Raw genomic sequence first — 17752 nt, 5'->3', positions numbered from 1 at the left:
CACTGGCACTAGAGCCCACTTATCAGGGATTCTGACATATACTGAAGACCAGCTGAGACATTCAGCCTTGTGGATTCAACTACTGGATTCTTGGACCTTCCATTCATAGGTACCTGTGGTTGGAATAACTGGACCATAGCCTATAGGATATTCTAATAATTTCCCTCTCTATATAAAGAGAGATATTAATTTTATGAGTTCTGTTACTCTAGAAGACATGACTAATACACTACACAAGTGGAGGCATTCCTCTTACAACACAAAACCCTGTGGTTTCCAGTTCCATATGCCCGTAAGTACTGTTAAAGATTTGTTGCGTTTATTCCACATAGTCCAGTTGAATTTTGGCAGCAAAGGAGTCGAAGGCCAGCTTCAAAACCACAGGGTAAACTGAGGAAGGTTAAGTGTGGAGTTAGGAATTAGTCATTCAGCAGACTTCTTTTGAGGAAGCAAAACTTAATTCTCTGGGGCCAGCAAGAAAGGGGAGAACAAATCCTCTCCTCTCTCTCTCTCTCTCTCTCTCTCTCTCTCTCTCTCTCTCCCTCATACACACACACACACACACACACACACACACACACACACACACACACACTGAGGGGATGAAGCAAGACAACCTCCAACTTTATTTTCCCCTTAACGCTTTCATACCTGCTAAGACAAAGTTTTCTATGTAAGAAGAAAATTACCTTACAGCCACAGGTTACATATTCTCTAAAAACAGTCACCATAAAAACATTACTCAGAAACAGATTAAGATCATTACACAGGAGGAAAAAATAACAGGATGACTGATTCTGTATCTTCTTTTGAAACTCACACCTAACTAACATTTTCCATCTTTCTTTCCACAAGTTTATCATAACCCCAAAGCAATGATTCTTTTTTTAAGATTGATTTTTAATGTATGAATACTCTATCGGCATGTGTGCCTGCTTGCCGTCATTGAGTCCCGTTAGCCATGGCTGTGAGCAACCACGTGGTTGCTGGAAATTGAACTTAGGACCTCCGGATGGTAAGCAGTGCTTATATCCACTAAGCCATCTCTCCAGTCCACACAATAATCCTTTTCTCATTGATTAGCGAAGTTTAAGCAAGACAGTTTACTGTAGCAAGTTCTTTCCTGTGCTTAGCTGATGACAGTTTGTATTTACCTCACGTCTTCATTTTGAAGTCTTGTTCAGCTAAACTGGCTGATCATCTGTTCCCTGTACTTTCATTCATAATAAAATGGCCTACTCTTCGTTTATGACCCTCCTTTTCATGGTGTACGCTGAAACCTGTGACCACATCCCTAGATCACAAGATCAAGGAACTGAGGTCCAACCTAGAATGCATGTTTTCTTTGATCATTAACTTGCCCCAAGCCTATTTTTCTTGCTGCTACAATTATGTGCTTGAAATGCATGAAAGCCCTCTCTACTATTTCTAGCAGCTCTTGTTATTCTGTGAGGAAGGGGGGGGGGGCACATTCTATTCTTGATTCTAACTTTAAACTTTCTATAAACTACCCTACCTTAACTCCCTAAAATTATTTAAATCAAACTAACTTTCTAAAAATACTTAAATCAGGAATTCCATGAAATCACTAATTCATCTAAACAGCGTTATCTCAAAAACATACATCTTCATGCAGGAAACTTGCCCAACGGCGTGGGTTATCTTAACCCAGGAAGTAATCACACCAGACTACAGGCAGTGGGGATCTTCCCGTGCCAGGGCAGGTATATGAGGAACATAGCAGTGGCAAATCTGAGAAGGCACATCCCAGCAAGAAGCAATACTAGGATGAAGCAGCTGAGGTCTTCATCCCATCTCAGCTGTTGTGTCTCCATCTCATTCCATCGCAGCTGAGCAGAGGGTGGCGTGGGCGTTCTCTAGGAAGCTCCCTTACCCACCGCAACTCTTCCTGCCTGGCGTCCAACAAAAACGAACTTAGTTACATTTGACCCTTTCCAGATGCAACAGAGGCTCAGGTAGATTGAGTGTGTTTCCCGGGGTCTCAGATTTGGCAAGTGTCAAAGCCTAAACTGGGAAGCAGAGGTTGAATATCAATTAACGAACTTTTCCTCTGCTCCAACTCACCTGTCCCTCCCTGGTCTACACAATAACTCACCCGTTAAAACTCCAAATATCGAATCTCCCGAGCCCCACAGCCTCGAATTTAGACTGGGCTCCTGGTTGTAGTCTCCTGCTCCAGAGCTGGGCTCTATCCCCCTGGAACTCTGCCAGGGTGTTTCCAGACCAAGTTGGCATTTAGACTGTAGGAGGAAATTCTCCTGCAGAGAAAGAGTAACTGAGTTATGTTCTTGCTTTCACAGCTTCTGGAGTGGAGGCAAGTGAGCAAATTGGTTGTGCAGCTCTAGACCCGGAGGCAGCAGGCCCCTTGTCTAGGCTATCTGTGTGTTCAGAGAAGCCTGCAAAGGAGCCGTGTGTCCAGACACTGGAAGATTCCTCACCTTGAGGAACCAAGTAAATCTGCAGATTCTGTCTCTGAACCTGAACTGGGAGTCCGCCCCCCACCCCGCACTGCCCCTTCCCCTCTCCCCACAGCCCCAACATTCATTTATTCTCTCCCTCATCCAGTTGTAGCGTAAAGGTCACTTCCCTTGGTCCTCAGCTGTGAGACACTACTGACTAGGACCAGGCAAGGCTTGCATGCACGCTGCTTGGTTCTTGGGGGGGGTGGGGGGGGGGGGGCGGAGGGAGGCCGCGGGAGCAGGGAACAGTGTGGGAGCGGGCAGTCCAGGATCACATTCCGGAGCAGAAGTGGGGAATCCGGATAGTACACAGGAAGCGACTTCGGTTAGATGGCTCACCGATTAGGTTAAAAAGCATCCACTTCAGGATGTTCCAGCCGCCTTGACAAAGGTGTTGTGTGTTGTGGGCAGGTGGCAGGGCTAAATCGTTGGGTTTTGTGCACTTTCTTCTGTGACCGGGGGACATAAAATAGCAATGTTTCCGCTCGGTTTCGAACCGAGGACCTCTCGCGTGTGAGGCGAGCGTGATAACCACTACACTACGGAAACATGACAAATGACCTCATTTTAACTTCTAATTCTACAAAGCAAGACAGATAATGTATAAAGTGTGATAAGAGGTTATAGATCCACACTAAAGGAAAGAACTGCAAGGAATGATCACAAACCAGAGATAAAAATCAGGGAAAAGAAGAGGCGAGATCCTGGCAGAGGGAAGGAACAAAAAATGTTCCTCAGGCAGCGCGGTGGAGGGGGGAGCTCAGCAAAGTTTGAAAAAGCGCGGGTGTAGGCATTCCCGCAGGGGAATCGCAAGCGAGTAAAACACGCAGAGGGCAGGCGGTCGGGAGACACCTCGAGGAGAACGTTGTAGACGCTGGAGAGCTTTTGAGAGAACCCGGGCAGGTGGCTCAAATAGTCAAAGCAACCGTTAAGGAAAGAGTCTCCGAGGTTGTTTGTTTGTTTTTGTTTTTGTGTTTGTTTTTTACAGAGCTTAGACAATTGAGACTTGTGCGGAGCGTGCCACATCCCAGTCAGGCCGAGTGGAGGTACAGGCAGTACAAGACCCTCCCATAACGTGGTTAAGGGAGCAGAGATGGACGAGGAAAAGGAAGATTACAGAGAGGCGGACAAGAGAACGTACAGCGTGGCGAAGTTGACGAGGAAAAGCCTAAAAGTGTTTGTACAGAATAGGTTTTGACCCATCATCTGTTGGGTAAAGGTTCAAATCGGGTAAAGGTTCAAATCAGATTTGACAGATGCTCTGAAGCATGGATTTGAGAAGCTGGAAAGTGAGAATGTGCTGAAGGGCTTAGATTGTGAGAGGAAAGCGTAAGGTAATTCTTAATCCGCACTGAGGGAGCATCATTGGAAATTTGGTGCGCAAGATAACATAATAACTGGAGGATGCGGGCATCGATCCCACTACCTCTCGCATGCTAAGCGAGCGCTCTACCATTTGAGCTAATCCCCCATGATGAAAAAGCACTCTTTAATTCTTTCTTTCATTCGTGGCCTCCAATGGTCCTTACACAAGATACTTGCTATGTCTAGGATCCAGAAAAACATACTGGTCAAAGCTGAAAAACGTAGGGCCGAAACTGATGTCTTCTAACTGCTCAAAAGTGTAAGGAGTGAACTGAAAGTCTAAAAACACAGGGGAAGGTGAGAAAAGTAATCTTGTTTCCGCCCGGTTTCGAACCGGGGACCTCTCGCGTGTTAGGCGAGCGTGATAACCACTACACTACGGAAACACCCAATAGCAGTAAAATTTCCTAGTTTGAGGACATGAATTCAAAATATGGCTAGGCTACTAACTGTCTTGGGGTTAGTTCTTGTTGTATTTACTTGTATTATGGTCTAGCTAAATCAAAATAACCCAGGTAGCTGCCCCACTCCATCCGCAGCCCTTGGTGAGCCACTCCACTACCGCCGCCTGGGCGCTGAGATCGCACGCTGTTAGTGAATTTGTCTCTCTGTGGCTGGTTTACCACTCAACCCCATGTTCTCCGCTTCTTCATTCTAGTGGTTGCAAGTGACGGAGCCTCTTTATAAAGGGCGGAGTAGCTAACGTCCCATGTGTGTCTGCTGTGTTTTCATCTGTCCGTTGATGAACAGTAGCTTGATTTTGCGTCTTGGTTATTATGAACAATCTTGAATGTGAAGACACGAGTGTCTCAGAGCAAACATGAGCCCATGACTGGCAATGTTCTCTATTGCTAAATTTCTAAAGGAATTGTCATACCAGTGCCTCTAGTGGCTGAAATCATTTAAATCATCAAAATTGTGCCAGCATCCTCCTTTTTTCCATACCTCACTCTTTTCTATGTTTGTGGATGGATAGCTCTTTCTGGAGGACAGGAGTGAGGTATACTCATTGGGCTTTGGGTCTCGTTTTCCTGGTCACTAATGAGTTGGGCACGTTTTCATAGATTAGGTTATTCTTTGTCTTCTTTGAAATATGCCTAACCTGATTCCCCCCCCCCCCCCCATTATGTCAGGCTATTTGTTTTCCAGCTATGGTGCTCTGTGTGTATTTGGGCATCAACTCCTATGTGGTGTGTGGGTTTCCATGCTTTTTCCCACTCTGCACACAGCCTGGGGATCCATTGCTTGTATCCTACACTGTGCAGAAGTGTGTGGCTCTGGGTAAGGAACTGTGGTTTCTGTCTTTGTTTTGGTAGCCTTTGCTTTTAAAATGCATCCAAAAACCACAGCCAGACAATGGTGCTTTGCCCTTGTGCCTTCTTCTGGAAGTTTTATGCATTCAAGTCTTATATTTGAGTGTTTAATACATTCGGTATTCCCCTTCTGGTGTGTGAGATGTACTCAGCTTCATTCTTTGGTATTCAGATATCCAGATCCCAGTATGGTGTATTGAATAGAGTACTCTTTCCCTCACATTCCCTCACATTCCCTCACATTTTTTTTTTCTCTTTTAGGTTTTGTTGTTTTGTCTTTAGAAAGTTTCACCCTGTACCACAGTCTGGGCTAGAATTCACTGTATAGCCCAAGCTTGGTCAATCCTCCTGCCTTAGTCTCCTGATACTAGGATTGCAAGCATGAGTCAGTCAATCGTAGAAACACACACACACACACACACACACACTGTTTCTTATCGTTTGAAGAATGGATTGACTATATATTCATAGGTCTATTCTGTTTCACTGGTCTACATATGATATCAGTACCATAGTGTTCAGGTTACCATAACTTTGTAGGATATATTTATGAGTCAGTTAGTATGATGACTCTGGTTTTGTGGATATGGGATTTTTTTTGTTATTTTTTGCTGAAATGCTATCATTTCTTTCATTGTTTTCATATCCTTTTAAGTGTTTTATAGCTTTTAAACCTGCTGGATAAATGCATTGTTTCTATTTTGTAGCTGCTGTAAATTCTCTTTCAGGCATTTTGTGGCCGGTGTTTAGAAATGCTGCTGGTCCTTGTGGTTGTCATTAGACCTTACCTAAACCTGTCAGTTCTAGGTGTTTTGGACCTTGGACCCCACTTGAGACTGCCTTCTGCTACCCAGCATGCACTTCAGCTTTATGAATGAACACATTTGCTTGCGGACTCCCGGGGCTCTCTCTAAATTATTTTATTGAGGAGACCAGAAAAAGAGGCTGGCCTCCCTCATAAACTTCCCCTGTTCCAGAGCCCAGGTCTGCATTCCCCAAACTGGCTGAGGCAGGAGAATCTGAAAGTTGAGGTCAGCCTAGCTTCACAGTGAGACCCTATCCATAAATAAATAAATAAATAAATAAATAAATAAATAAATAAATCTTAATCGGGTGTGGCATGGTGGCACATGCCTTTCATCTCCACACTGGCATGGCAGTGGCACCATGGGAGGCAGAGGCAGGAAGATTTCTGTGAATTTGAAGCCAGCCCAGTCTTCATGGTAAAGTCCAGGTCAGATAGAGCTGCATAGTGAAACCCTGTATCAAAAATAAATTTAAAAAAGAAAAGGCTTTTAATTGGCTCTATTTCCACTTTGAGAGTGGGCACAAATCACTGTATAAAATATACGAGCTGACTGTCATACAGAACTGGAATACTCAAGGCCATCCTTGTCTGTGTAGCCAGCTCCAGGTTATACAGTCATGGGGCTGTAATGCACATTTCTCCAGATAAATAAGTGAAATAGAAAAATGATGTTAAAGCCAGAATGCCTGCTCCCCTAAGCCTGTAACTTGAATGCAACAGCTTCCCCGGCTGTTTGACAGAGCCACAATTACGCTTTTCCTTCCGTATCTGAGAGTTCTAGCATGGCCATTCATGGTGTGTGTGTGTGTGTGTGTGTGTGTGTGTCCACACAGTCTTTACTTCACAAAGGAAATGAATCTAGTCAATGGAAGTATCCTGAAAGAGATTTCCACTAATTGAGGATAATACTTAAGGTCAGTTCACATTTCAGGAGAATCAAAATTGTTCCCTCTTTCTAAACTGAATGCAGGTGAGACTGAGAACTAGGTGAAGATGGAGTGGAGGCCTGTGCATGGTGCAGGGGAGGCTGGGAAGGTGGAGGACTGTGCATGGTGCAGCGGAGGCTGGGAAGGTGGAGGACTGTGAATGGTGCTGGGGAGGCTGGGAAGGTGGAGGACTGTGCATGGTGCAGGGGAGGCTGGGAAGGTGGAGGACTGTGCATGGTGCTGGGGAGGCTGGGAAGGTGGAGGACTGTGCATGGTGCAGGGGAGGCTGGGAAGGTGGAGGACTGTGCATGGTGCAGGGGAGGCTGGGAAGGTGGAGGACTGTGCATGGTGCAGGGGAGGCTGGGAAGGTGGAGGACTGTGCATGGTGCAGGGGAGGCTGGGAAGGTGGAGGACTGTGCATGGTGCAGGGGAGGCTGGGAAGGTGGAGGACTGTGCATGGTGCAGGGGAGGCTGGGAAGGTGGAGGACTGTGCATGGTGCAGGGGAGGCTGGGAAGGTGGAGGACTGTGCATGGTGCAGGGGAGGCTGGGAAGGTAGAGGACTGTGCATGGTGCAGGGGAGGCTGGGAAGGGGGTGGTCAGGAGCAGAAGGCTGGGAGGACTGAGGTGATTTCTCCTTCCACATTTGTTAAACATGTTTGTCTTGATGAAGCAGTAACAGCATCTCAGTCAGCCTCTGAGGTCATGCAGCATTAATACAAAGGTTCATCTAGGGACAGAACAGTGTTCTAAAATGCAGGGTCGTCCCTCAGAGGAACATCACAGGGTAAGCTGCATTTTATCATGAGTCTTCCTGGGGAAGGCGATGACATCTGGACTTTCCCACTGAAGTTTCACAATGGCTAAAATCTCAGGCTGACAAGTCAAAGGCTACATTAGGAGTCGTGCTGGTGAGGATGAGGAACAGGAAAGTAACCGTCAGGTGTCACTCAGCATCCAGGGTATGGCTTAGAGATCCAAGGATGGATGGGTTTTTGGAGGCTCACCCTGTCTCCTTTCAGCAGATATTTAGAGATTTTAAGACAGCTTGAGGAATAGCGGTAACAGGATACCTGGTACCCATGTGCTTGAAATCAGAAGAGACCACGCGTATGAACTCATAAATGCTCTGCCCTGCACCAGCCACACAGGAGCTATTAGAAAGGTGGAAGTGGACAGCCCAAACAATGGCGCTGACCTTGGGATTTGTACCCAGGAACACATCTCTGCTTCCAACCTTGCTTTTAGTTATACACTGTCTTGGGGTTACTAGAGTTGTGAAGAAACACTGTGATCAAAGAAACTTGGGGAGGAAGGCTTACATTTCCACATTATAGTTCATCATCAAAGGAAGTCAGGACTGAAACCCAAACAGGGCAGGGGCTTGGAGACAAAACGCGGAAGCCGTGAAGGAGTGCTGCTTACCAGCTGCCTTCCTTGGCTTGCTCAGCCTGCTTTCCTGTAAAATCTGCCCAGAGACGGACGGTGCTACCACAGTGGGCCAGGCCCTCCTGTGGCCATCAGTTAAGAAGACACCCTACAGGCTTATCTACAAACCCATCTTATGGAAGCATTTCTTGAGATTCCATCCTCTCAGAGGACTCCAGCCTGTGCTGACATAAAATTATGTAGTATATCCACCAATGATACAATGTAGAATTCTAACATACTATGAAAACAAAAACAAGTTTCTCAGAATTTTCAGATTTCTGGCATGTTGCTTTTTGAGAGTTGGGACAATGTATGCCAGATAATATCGGAGTATTTACATTGTGACATTTAAAGCATACTCTGAACATTTTTTACACTGTATAATCCAAACTGCTAAGACACTGTTTTAATTAATAAAATACACTAACTATTTGTAAATGGTTTTGTATATGCTCAGCCCAGGGAGTAGCAAGATTAGAAGATGTAGCCCTGTTGGAGTCGGTGTATCACTGTGGGTGTGGGCTATAAGACCCTCATCTTAGCAGCCTGGAAGCCAGTATTCTACTAGCAGCCTTCACATGAAGATGTAGAACTCTCAGCTCCCCCTGCACCATGCCTGCCTGGATGCTGCCATGCTCTCTTCCACCTTGATGCCCCAATTAAATGTTGTCCTTATATGAGTTGCCTTGGTCATAGTGTCTGCTCACAGCAGGGGGAAAAACCCCTAACAAAGACAGTATTATAGTACAAAGAACTACATCATACAAGAACATTTCATGAAAACCACAATTTAAAATTCAAGTCTTCCAATTTTTAAAACAAACTTGAGCTATACAGGGCCACAAATCAGGCAGAAGAGAGAAAACCAGCTCAGAGTTCCACATTCCAGTGTCCTTTTCTGCTCTGCGTGTGCTTGGTTGAAGGGGCTCTAGCTGGCCAGAAGGCTTTGCCCTTTTGCCCTTGTTCTTTCTCTTGTTATAAACTGTTACATTCCTAAGGCTAGCCCCCAGGGTGGCTAATAGAGCTAATCAGGACGTACCAGCTCACTCTAGCACAGACTTTCTCCTTTGCTCTTTAAAAACTTATTTCTGCTCTTTTGCTTTGCTTGCTGCTGCTGCCCACTCCGACGCCGGCGCTACGTTTGAGAGCACGCGCGCACATACGCATACACACACACACACACACACACACACACACACCCACCCGCCGCTGCCGCCACCACCACCACCCACTCCCGCTTGTCCCTCTTGGTTAATCTTTGTGCTGAGAATCTGGTGTCTGGGTATGTTGTGCACTGACTGCGAGGTAGCGAACCTCCCTTACATTGGTGTGGACAAATCCAGAGAATCCTCCCAATGGGTAGAGGACAGGAAGCAGGCTTAGCGCATGCACAGAATAGAACAGGATTCCGGACCCACAAGGTCAGGCCTCAGCCCCAGTCATTGGGCAGAAACTCAACCACATCGCCTCCTAGCGGCAGGAAGGTCCCATTTCTCATATCTACCTGGCGCTTTTGCGTAGTGTTGATGCCTAACCAGGTACCCCTCCACTAAAGCCTCTCTCTCAGTTGGTTATGAGCCGTGGTAGCTTGTTTCTATACGGACTGCAACAGTTGTTTATCAAAGAAAATTGAGCAGGATGACTGCTGTTTTCGTGTTTATTCTCGGAGGGGAGGTTTAAAACAAAGCCAAGAATCCACAAATGTACTTTCTCCTTGCAAAATAGGGTGCTGTCTATGGTGAACCAGTGCCGGTTTCTTATTTTTCCCCTCAGGAACCTTTTGCACCTCCCCTGTCCTTCCCAGTGTGCGATGACCTAATGCAAGTCATGACCGAGGTTTTTGATGAACTTCTCAGAAACTTTCTGAAGATTTTCTTGACACGGGTGGATTACAATGATTAGATACTTTGTCAGTAACCTTCGTAATGTTGATGACATCTACTGGCCTTTGGAACATTTGTCTACCCTCCAGCTTCTCAGCTTAGATGATGTAGACAGTCTTTGGTTTTTAATCCTTTTACAGGTATTTACTAGAGGGCAAGAGAGGAGAGCTCTGTTCATTGTGGAAATCGGGGCAGATACAGGGGTTGGTTCTCTCCTTCTACCATGTGTTCTACCAGAGAACAAACTCAGCTCCTCAGGTTTGGCGACAAATGCTTTTTCTTGCTGAGTCCTTTCAGTGACAAATTCAAATCCCTGACCTCAGTGGGAGGAACCTAGAAACAGCTTATTGGAAGATTCTACAGGTCTAATTTCTGAACAGGAAGCCAGGAGTCTGAAACTGATAGGAACATCTGCCTGTTGTCTCAGCACTTTGAGGGGGAGGTAGGAGTTCACCCTGTCCACATAGGCAGGCCGGAGCCAGCCAAGCCTACACAGTGAGGCCTATCTTTAAGTAAGGAAATAAACACCAGAAAACACATTTCTGTTTGGCCTGTGCACCCCACTGACCCTTGGCACACAGCCAGCCATCACTAACTTGAACTTTTCATCAGGTAGATCAGAAGATTGGGACATACTGAGTTATGAGAGAGCTAACCTAGAAATCTTTCAGCAGTAAGCAGCTTAAATGAAGTGGTTTTATCATCACACCCACAAACCCTGAGACAGAAATGACAGTGGTTACTGCAGGGTCTCCTGATGTCATTGGGATCTATGCTCCTCCTGATGACCTGGGCTCCTAACACTCACACATCAGTTCACAACTGTCAGCATCAGGGGATGTAATGTCTACTGTGCACAGATGTACATGAGGGTAATCACCCAGACACATAAAAAACTTAAAAAAAAAAATCAGTTAACAAAAAAGGAGCAAGGCTAGGCAGTGGTGGTGCATGCCTTTAATCCCAGCACTCAAGAGGCAGAGGAGCGGAGGCAGTGGCAGGCGGATTTCCATGAGTTCTCGTCCAGCCTAGACTACAAAGCAAAGTCCAGAACAGCCAGGATGGTTGGTTACACAGAGAAACCTAGTCAGGAAAAACATGGATGGATGGATGGATGGATGGATGGATGGATAGATGGATGGATGGAGATAGATAGATAGATAGATAGATAGATAGATAGATAGATAGATAGATAGATAGATAGATAGGAAAGCACTCTTCCTTATAGATGGATGGATGGATGGATGGATAGATAGATAGGTAGGTAGGTAGATAGGAAAGCACTCTTCCTTATACTTAATCACTATCAGTCTGTAACTAATTTCCAGGGTTAGCCATCACATAAACTAATCCATAGCCCACATTGCCAACTGAGATTCAGCAAGCACAGGCACAATGACCTAACTGCACACGACGCTACACTACAAGCAGGAGTCAGCTAGCTTTGGCTGTACCTCCACACCATAGATCCTACAACTAGTAATGAAGTCACCTGGCACTTTCAAAACATGAAAAACACTTTGTCCTGTCTTCTTCTCTTCCTCCTCTTCTTCCTTCAAGGAGTGGAAAGGGAATAGTTTTACTATCACTCCTAGTGATCCTCTAGGAAAATTTTTGCTTCCTATCCCCACAACTCTAGGTTCTGCTGGCCTAGAAGTTTTGGTTCCAGAGTGGGGAGTGCTCCTACCAGGAGCCACAACAAACATTCCATTGAACTGGAAGCTCAGACTTCCCCTGGTCATTTTGGGTTTCTAATGTCCTTAAACCAACAGGCTAAGAAAGGAATAACAGTGTTAGGAGGGGTGATAGATCCAGATTACTAGGGGAAATTAGATTGCCTCTCCACAACAGAGGCATGAATGATTATGTCTGGAGTGCAGGAAATCCCTTAAGGATCCCTTACTGCTACCATGTCCTATGATTAAAGACAATGGGAAATTACAACAGCCTAATCCAAGAAGGATGACAAAGGATGCAGACCCATCAGGAATGAAGGTATAGGTCACTCCTCCAGGAAGAGCCAAGACCTGCTGAGGTGCTTGCAGAGGGTAAAGGAAATTCATAATGGGTAGCAGAGGAAGGTAGTTATCAATACCAGCTAAGGCCACATAACAAGGATTATAATGTAATATGAATGCTTCTGTTTTATTTTGTTAAGAACATATTTGTCTTTCTTCCAATTTCTTTGACATCGATTGGTATTTAAGTAGAGATACTAAAAGAATGTTCCCAAGAGACATTGCCCCATTGTAAATTTACAAATGTGTTTGTAATTGTACAAGGAATAGTTATATCATGTTAGGCATATTCATAACCTTGTTGTTTCATATGGATATGAGATAGTATTTGTGTCAAGTTGACAAGGGGTGGATTGTAGTGCCTATTCCTGGTTGTTAACTTGACTATATCTGCAATGAACTATAATCCAGAATTGGAAGGCTCACCTGTGATCCTGATCTTGAGGCTGGGAGATACAAGTTTCTGACCTGGATCTTGGCATAGAGATCTTGAGGCATAGTGGCTATGAATCCCAGGAGACTAAGGCAAGGAGATTTCTGAGTTCAAGGTCAGCCTGGGACAAAGCAAGTCCCAGATCCAGGCTGGTGGTCCACACCTCCTACAAGAGACCTACATAATAACATTGGAAGAAGGAAGACCCTCCTTGATCTGCTTACCTTGTGGGACTGAGCAACTGCTAGATCCTTGGTCTTAAATCCACAGCTGCTGCTGACCATTGTTGGGGGGTTGGACTACAGGCTGAACGTCATCAACAAATTCTCTCACTATATAGAGACTACCCATAAGCTCTGTGACTCTAGAGAACCCTGACTAATACAGGAGCACTGGGACCGTACTATATCTGCTAGAGCACCTGAGATTCATGGGTGGAGCAGAATCATTCCTGTGGTAAAGTAACTGAGCGGCATGTGTGGCTTCAAAAGAAGTTGAAGCTTACTGAATGAAAAAGTAAAAAGCATATAAAAATAAATTATTTTTTATTTTCAAATATAAAACTCAAACTGGACCACTATTCAATTCCTGTTAATTCAGCCCTCCACCACAGTGAACAAACACCACAGACCACTACCTTTGGAAGGCGAGTCCCCTCTTCCAGCCACAAACTGTTAGGTGCCCACTGAGAAAGAGGCAGGCAATCAGAAATCAAACAAAACGCAATAGGCACCTACAGTGGTCTTCATCCTGGATAGGATGAGTAAGGTTCTCAGCCTGGCACTAACAGGGTTTGGTCAAAGTAGGTAAAAGACACCAACAAAAAGGCCTTTTCCCAGACTCTTGGTCTGTGGAATAGAGAAAACATCTGCCTAGATGGTTACACTCTGCAGGAGGCGGATCAGAATGGGGCAGGGCTGTAGGTATTTCTTCTTCCCTCAGGAGGCCCCTTACTGGCTATGGGTCTGGCTTGCTCTCTGCAGGTACAGGGGCTCCAAAGATCTTGGCAAGGAGCCCTCTGTTGGATCGGGCCTGGTCCTGGACGGTGGCCAACCGAGCTCGTTCCCGCCCTCCTGGCCGCGCAGCTTTCCGGGCCCTCAGCTCCTGCTCGGTGGGACGCTGAGTAAATGTCCAGGAGCTATTTGGCCGCGTGGTGTCCCCATCAGCAGCAAGGAAGCGCTGTCCCTGTTCTACATTTCGAAGATAGAAGTCAGTCTCTCGCTTTGCTTGGGCGACCTCTGCTCTCAGACGTTGTCTCCGGACCTGGCGCTCAAAGGCAAGGTGTTCACTGAGGTGGGACCACGTAAAACGATGCAGATACTGTGGGCAGAAAAACAAGAAGCTTAGAGCTAGCAGGAAGCATGGGGTGCGTGGGCTAGAGCTGGAGGGAAGAATTGAAAAGAACTGTGGCAGAGAAACCTAGAACCTCACCTTGAGGTTCCACAGGTCATATCGGAAGGGACTGCGCTTGCGGGAGCCCATGGGAGTGTTGTGTAGACTGGCCGCCACTCTCTTGGCTATGCGCTTGTCTCGGAACTCCACCCAGCCTTCCGTATAGTCCTTGCTGTATTTAGCTCCTTTCTTTGCAGCCGCGGCTGCCTTCTTTTTGCGTTTCACAAAGTGATCTGTGGGCCAAACACAATGAACATCCTGCTGAGATCAAGCAAGCACCCACTGAGACACACCTCAGTTTGGCCAGAAGTCTGAACCTGCTGGTTTAGATGCGACTCTACAGTTGTTGATGGAAAACGGCTGTCTCTAAGGTGCAGCTTCTCCTTTCTTTAACCCATTCCTCCCTTCAACTGACAACTTCACGAACATAAGATCGGCACCAATCCCCACCTCCATTTCCAAATTGTGCATATCAAGAGGTGGAAGAGGAGGAGGCTAATACGGTTTCTGGGGCTACTTGAAAATAGAGGGGGCTGGAGAAATGGCTCAGTGGTTAAGAGCACGGACTGCTCTTTAAGAGGTTCTGAGTTCAGTTCCCAGGAACCACAAGGCGGCTCACTACCACCTGTAATGGGATCTGAGACCCTCTTCTGATGTGTCTGAAGATAGCATACAGTGTATGCACATAAAAAATAGGTAAATAAATTTTAAGGACGGAGGGAGGGAGAGAAAGAAGGGAGGGAAGGAGGAAGGAAGGAAAATCGAGTGTAAGAAAGAAAGAAAATCAGACCTTATTGGCGCACTCTCCATTTTCCTTCCCCGCCCCTGCCACCTAAAGAACGCGAGTGCCACATACTTAGCAGCTAGTAGGGAGCCAGAGCCTTCGAAGAGCCAGCACCCCACGCTTCATTCATGTACAGCCAAGAAAATAAGTCGTGCCCGCCTGTCCGCACCGCCACCCTCTCCTTTCGCCGCAGGGCTTACCCTCGGCCTGGAAGAAAACGCGTCCCACCTCGCCGTAGGCGCTGAGCAGGTTGCGTACGTGCAGGGGCCGGAATCGCGGCGGGACGTGGCCCAAGTACACAATACCAGGAACAACCTTCTTCTTCTTCTTGCTGCTGCTGCTGCAGGCCGCTTCCTCCGGCTCGTCCGGCTCCTCCGCCACCTCTGCATTCACTTCTTCCTCTTCCTCCATCGTAGCCTTTTGCTCCTCCACCAACTTTCCTGCCTTCACCACGGCAGATATGGGGAGCACGACAGCCGTAAATCTGTCGCCATTTGATGACGCACATCCGGCGGACCAATCTGCGATCCGGACCAAGAAGTGACGTGAATCCTGGATGCCGTTCTATGGCGGGGCGGAGGCTAACGGGGCGGGGCAGAGGCTGACGGGGCGGGGCGAGCCCACAGACGTGGCTCTGGAGAAGGGGTGGGGGCCGCAGGATGTGCGTCCTGGTAAAATACCTCGGGCGCGGCAACCCTCGTCTGAGGCAAGCTCTCACGGAGCTTATTTCTAATTTTTTAAAAAAAATGTGTATGAATGATCTTTGCCTCCATGCACCGAGAGCGTGCCCCGGTGCCTCTCGCGGGATTTTTGCAGACCAGTGTTGGGAGAGTGTGCTGTAGAGACCAAAACAGCATTTTCTTCCAGGACGGCGGTGCGAATGTGGTTGAAGGGATAACTCACATTTGTAAAAGTTTGATGAAGCTCAACTTGTAGACTTCCGTCTGAACTTTGAAGTTTTAATTATTTAAAGTCCCAACTGAGTTTTAACATTTTAAAATTAAAGTTTGGATTTTTTTTTTGAATCAGCTTATAAAGTTGCACGTAGACGTTTGGAGTTTTAGTTGGAGTTGCGGTTTTAAAATTCTAAACGCGCCTCCGTGGCACGCTGACGAGCGAGGGGTGCGGGGAGCAGTTCTCAGCTGAGCTCGCCGGCCGCGCTTCCGACAGTGCCCGGGGGGGGGGGGGGGGGGGCGGCCGCCAGGGGGCGCGGTCGGCACACCAGGGGGCGCGGTCGGCACACAGGGGGCGCGGTCGGCACACCAGGGGGCGCGGTCCGCACACCTGGGGGGCGCGGTCGGCACACCAGGGGGCGCGGTCGGCACACAGGGGGCGTCTGCGCAGCTCCGAGTGCAGGCCTCGCCTTTGGCGCCCACACCGCCCGGCCCAGAGCGGCGGCCACTGCCACAGCCGCGCTTCAGGCTCGGAAGAGCAGCTGCCCACGCTCGAGCGACGCCGCTGGAGATGACGTACTAATCCTGCGTCCTGCTTCATGCACAGAGCGCAGGATGGCCCTGAGGACTTACGGTCTCCCGAGCCAAGGCCCTGCATAATGCTTTATCCTTCATCATCACGAAGGTGACAGAAGACAGGGTAACGCGTGCGCAGACGCTGGCGTTATTCGTAAAGCTCAGGTGCATCTGAGGACCTAATGACTAAACCTGACTCCGGGGACTTTCACTAAAGAGAACCTGCTGTTGGTTACCTTTTACCAAAAGTGAAGGCGGAGAGGAAAGACCCCTACTTTTAATTTTTTCACTGACTACTTCAACAGCGGTGACACTTGAGAGCGCCTTGCGGAGTTACTTCAAAACATTGAGAGCTGCGGGCGGGGCCCATGTGAAGAAGATGCAAGAGTGTGATGGCGAAGTGGCAACTCCCGACTCCTGCTCCACTTTGTGCGTCCCTGAAGTTACTGTTAATGAAATATGTATACGCTTTACGTGCCCAGGAAACTGGAAGCAGCTCTTGGGAGACGGAGAAGAAAGTAAGTTCCAGACCAACCTGGGCTGCAGGAGAGACCCTGATGAGCATAGAGAGGGTCGTGAAGAGCCATGGAGTCGTCAGTGAATGAACATGCGAAACAGGCGTACAGGGCACCTTCTCATCGTTACCCCTTCTCATGACCTGAATTTCGTGAAAAGTATCGCGTTGCCGGGAGCACCGCAAACGCTTTACTGATTGATTTTGTACAGTACCCGAGGTTACCTCAAATCCTACAACTGTTTTAAGTGACATTGGTTCACTGGAAATTTTTGTAAATCCTGGGATTCTCACCATGGCGATGGCTTTTCAAAAAGTCACTCCTTCGAGCCGGATTCGAACCAGCGACCTAAGGATTCCCACGGTAGCACTCTACAGTCCTCCGCTCTACCAACTGAGCTATCGAAGGAAGACAAACATCTTTTCTTTAACATTTCTAAAATAGTTGGTGGACTTGTTCTGCTTCATTTCGAAGTACAAGGAAATGTTTTTGGAGCACTAGAATATTGTAAAACTAGTTTAGCTAGTGATCACTCAACAGGTGTCTTGACAGGTCTGAGTTGAGTGCTTTTACTGTATAAGTGCTTTACATAGATTTCCAAATCTATCTCAAGCTGCTCCTGAGAATGTTCTCGAACCGTCCCAGACAGGACCAGCCCCTCCCCGCCCCCTTTGCACCTCCCTGCGGTGTTGTCTCAGAACCTCCTTTATCAAAAGTGAGTGAAGATGGCAGTGGTGACATCGGCAAACAGTACCATCCTGAAACAGAGCTATGGCCACTTGAAGGAAACGTGTGATTCTCCTTTCTGAACAAGGAAAACCCAGGGGTAGACACAAATGCATGAGGCGTAAAGCTTAAGAGGTCTTTGACAAGTAGGAAAGGAGTAGTCCATACTATTTCCCACAATTGTAGTGGAGCAAATAAATGAAACACGTCA

The 17752-nt window shown here is 47.2% G+C and overlaps 1 protein-coding gene and 4 non-coding genes across 5 annotated transcripts; all 5 read right to left on the bottom strand.

The window, feature by feature from the left end:
* Positions 1-2956: 2956 nt before the first annotated feature.
* Positions 2957-3029, bottom strand: Trnav-cac (transfer RNA valine (anticodon CAC)). Its single transcript has one exon. It is a non-coding gene; the product is annotated as a tRNA-Val (tRNA).
* An 849-nt stretch (positions 3030-3878) lies between these two features.
* Positions 3879-3951, bottom strand: Trnaa-agc (transfer RNA alanine (anticodon AGC)). The gene has a single exon. It is a non-coding gene; the product is annotated as a tRNA-Ala (tRNA).
* A 207-nt stretch (positions 3952-4158) lies between these two features.
* Positions 4159-4231, bottom strand: Trnav-aac (transfer RNA valine (anticodon AAC)). Its single transcript has one exon. It is a non-coding gene; the product is annotated as a tRNA-Val (tRNA).
* Positions 4232-13183: 8952 nt separating this feature from the next.
* Abt1 (activator of basal transcription 1) lies at positions 13184-16382 on the bottom strand. Its single transcript, XM_052156616.1, has 4 exons — positions 16052-16382; positions 15032-15352; positions 14087-14280; positions 13184-13975 (listed from the first exon to the last, which is right to left on the bottom strand). The coding sequence occupies exons 1-4, from the start codon at positions 16380-16382 to the stop codon at positions 13613-13615; spliced, it is 1209 nt and encodes a 402-aa protein (XP_052012576.1). The 3' UTR covers positions 13184-13612.
* Positions 16383-17135: 753 nt separating this feature from the next.
* On the bottom strand, positions 17136-17223 carry Trnay-gua (transfer RNA tyrosine (anticodon GUA)). Its single transcript is given in 2 exon segments — positions 17136-17171; positions 17187-17223. It is a non-coding gene; the product is annotated as a tRNA-Tyr (tRNA).
* Positions 17224-17752: the final 529 nt, after the last annotated feature.

Source organism: Apodemus sylvaticus, chromosome 14 (assembly GCF_947179515.1).
Source record: "Apodemus sylvaticus chromosome 14, mApoSyl1.1, whole genome shotgun sequence".
Classification (NCBI taxonomy): Eukaryota; Metazoa; Chordata; class Mammalia; order Rodentia; family Muridae; genus Apodemus; species Apodemus sylvaticus.
Note: the sequence above shows the minus strand (reverse complement) of the source record. Positions and strands in the feature narration are given on the sequence as shown.

Bases quoted from the DNA above. Each gene is read 5' to 3' on its own strand.
- Abt1 (XM_052156616.1), bottom strand. From the start codon at position 16,382: ATGCAGGGCCTTGGCTCGGGAGACCGTAAGTCCTCAGGGCCATCCTGC. The intron at 14,281-15,031 runs GTAAGCCCTGCG...TTTGGCCCACAG, and splicing joins CGTTTTCTTCCAGGCCGAGG to ATCACTTTGTGAAACGCAAA. The intron at 13,976-14,086 runs GTGAGGTTCTAG...TTCTGCCCACAG, and splicing joins ATGACCTGTGGAACCTCAAG to TATCTGCATCGTTTTACGTG.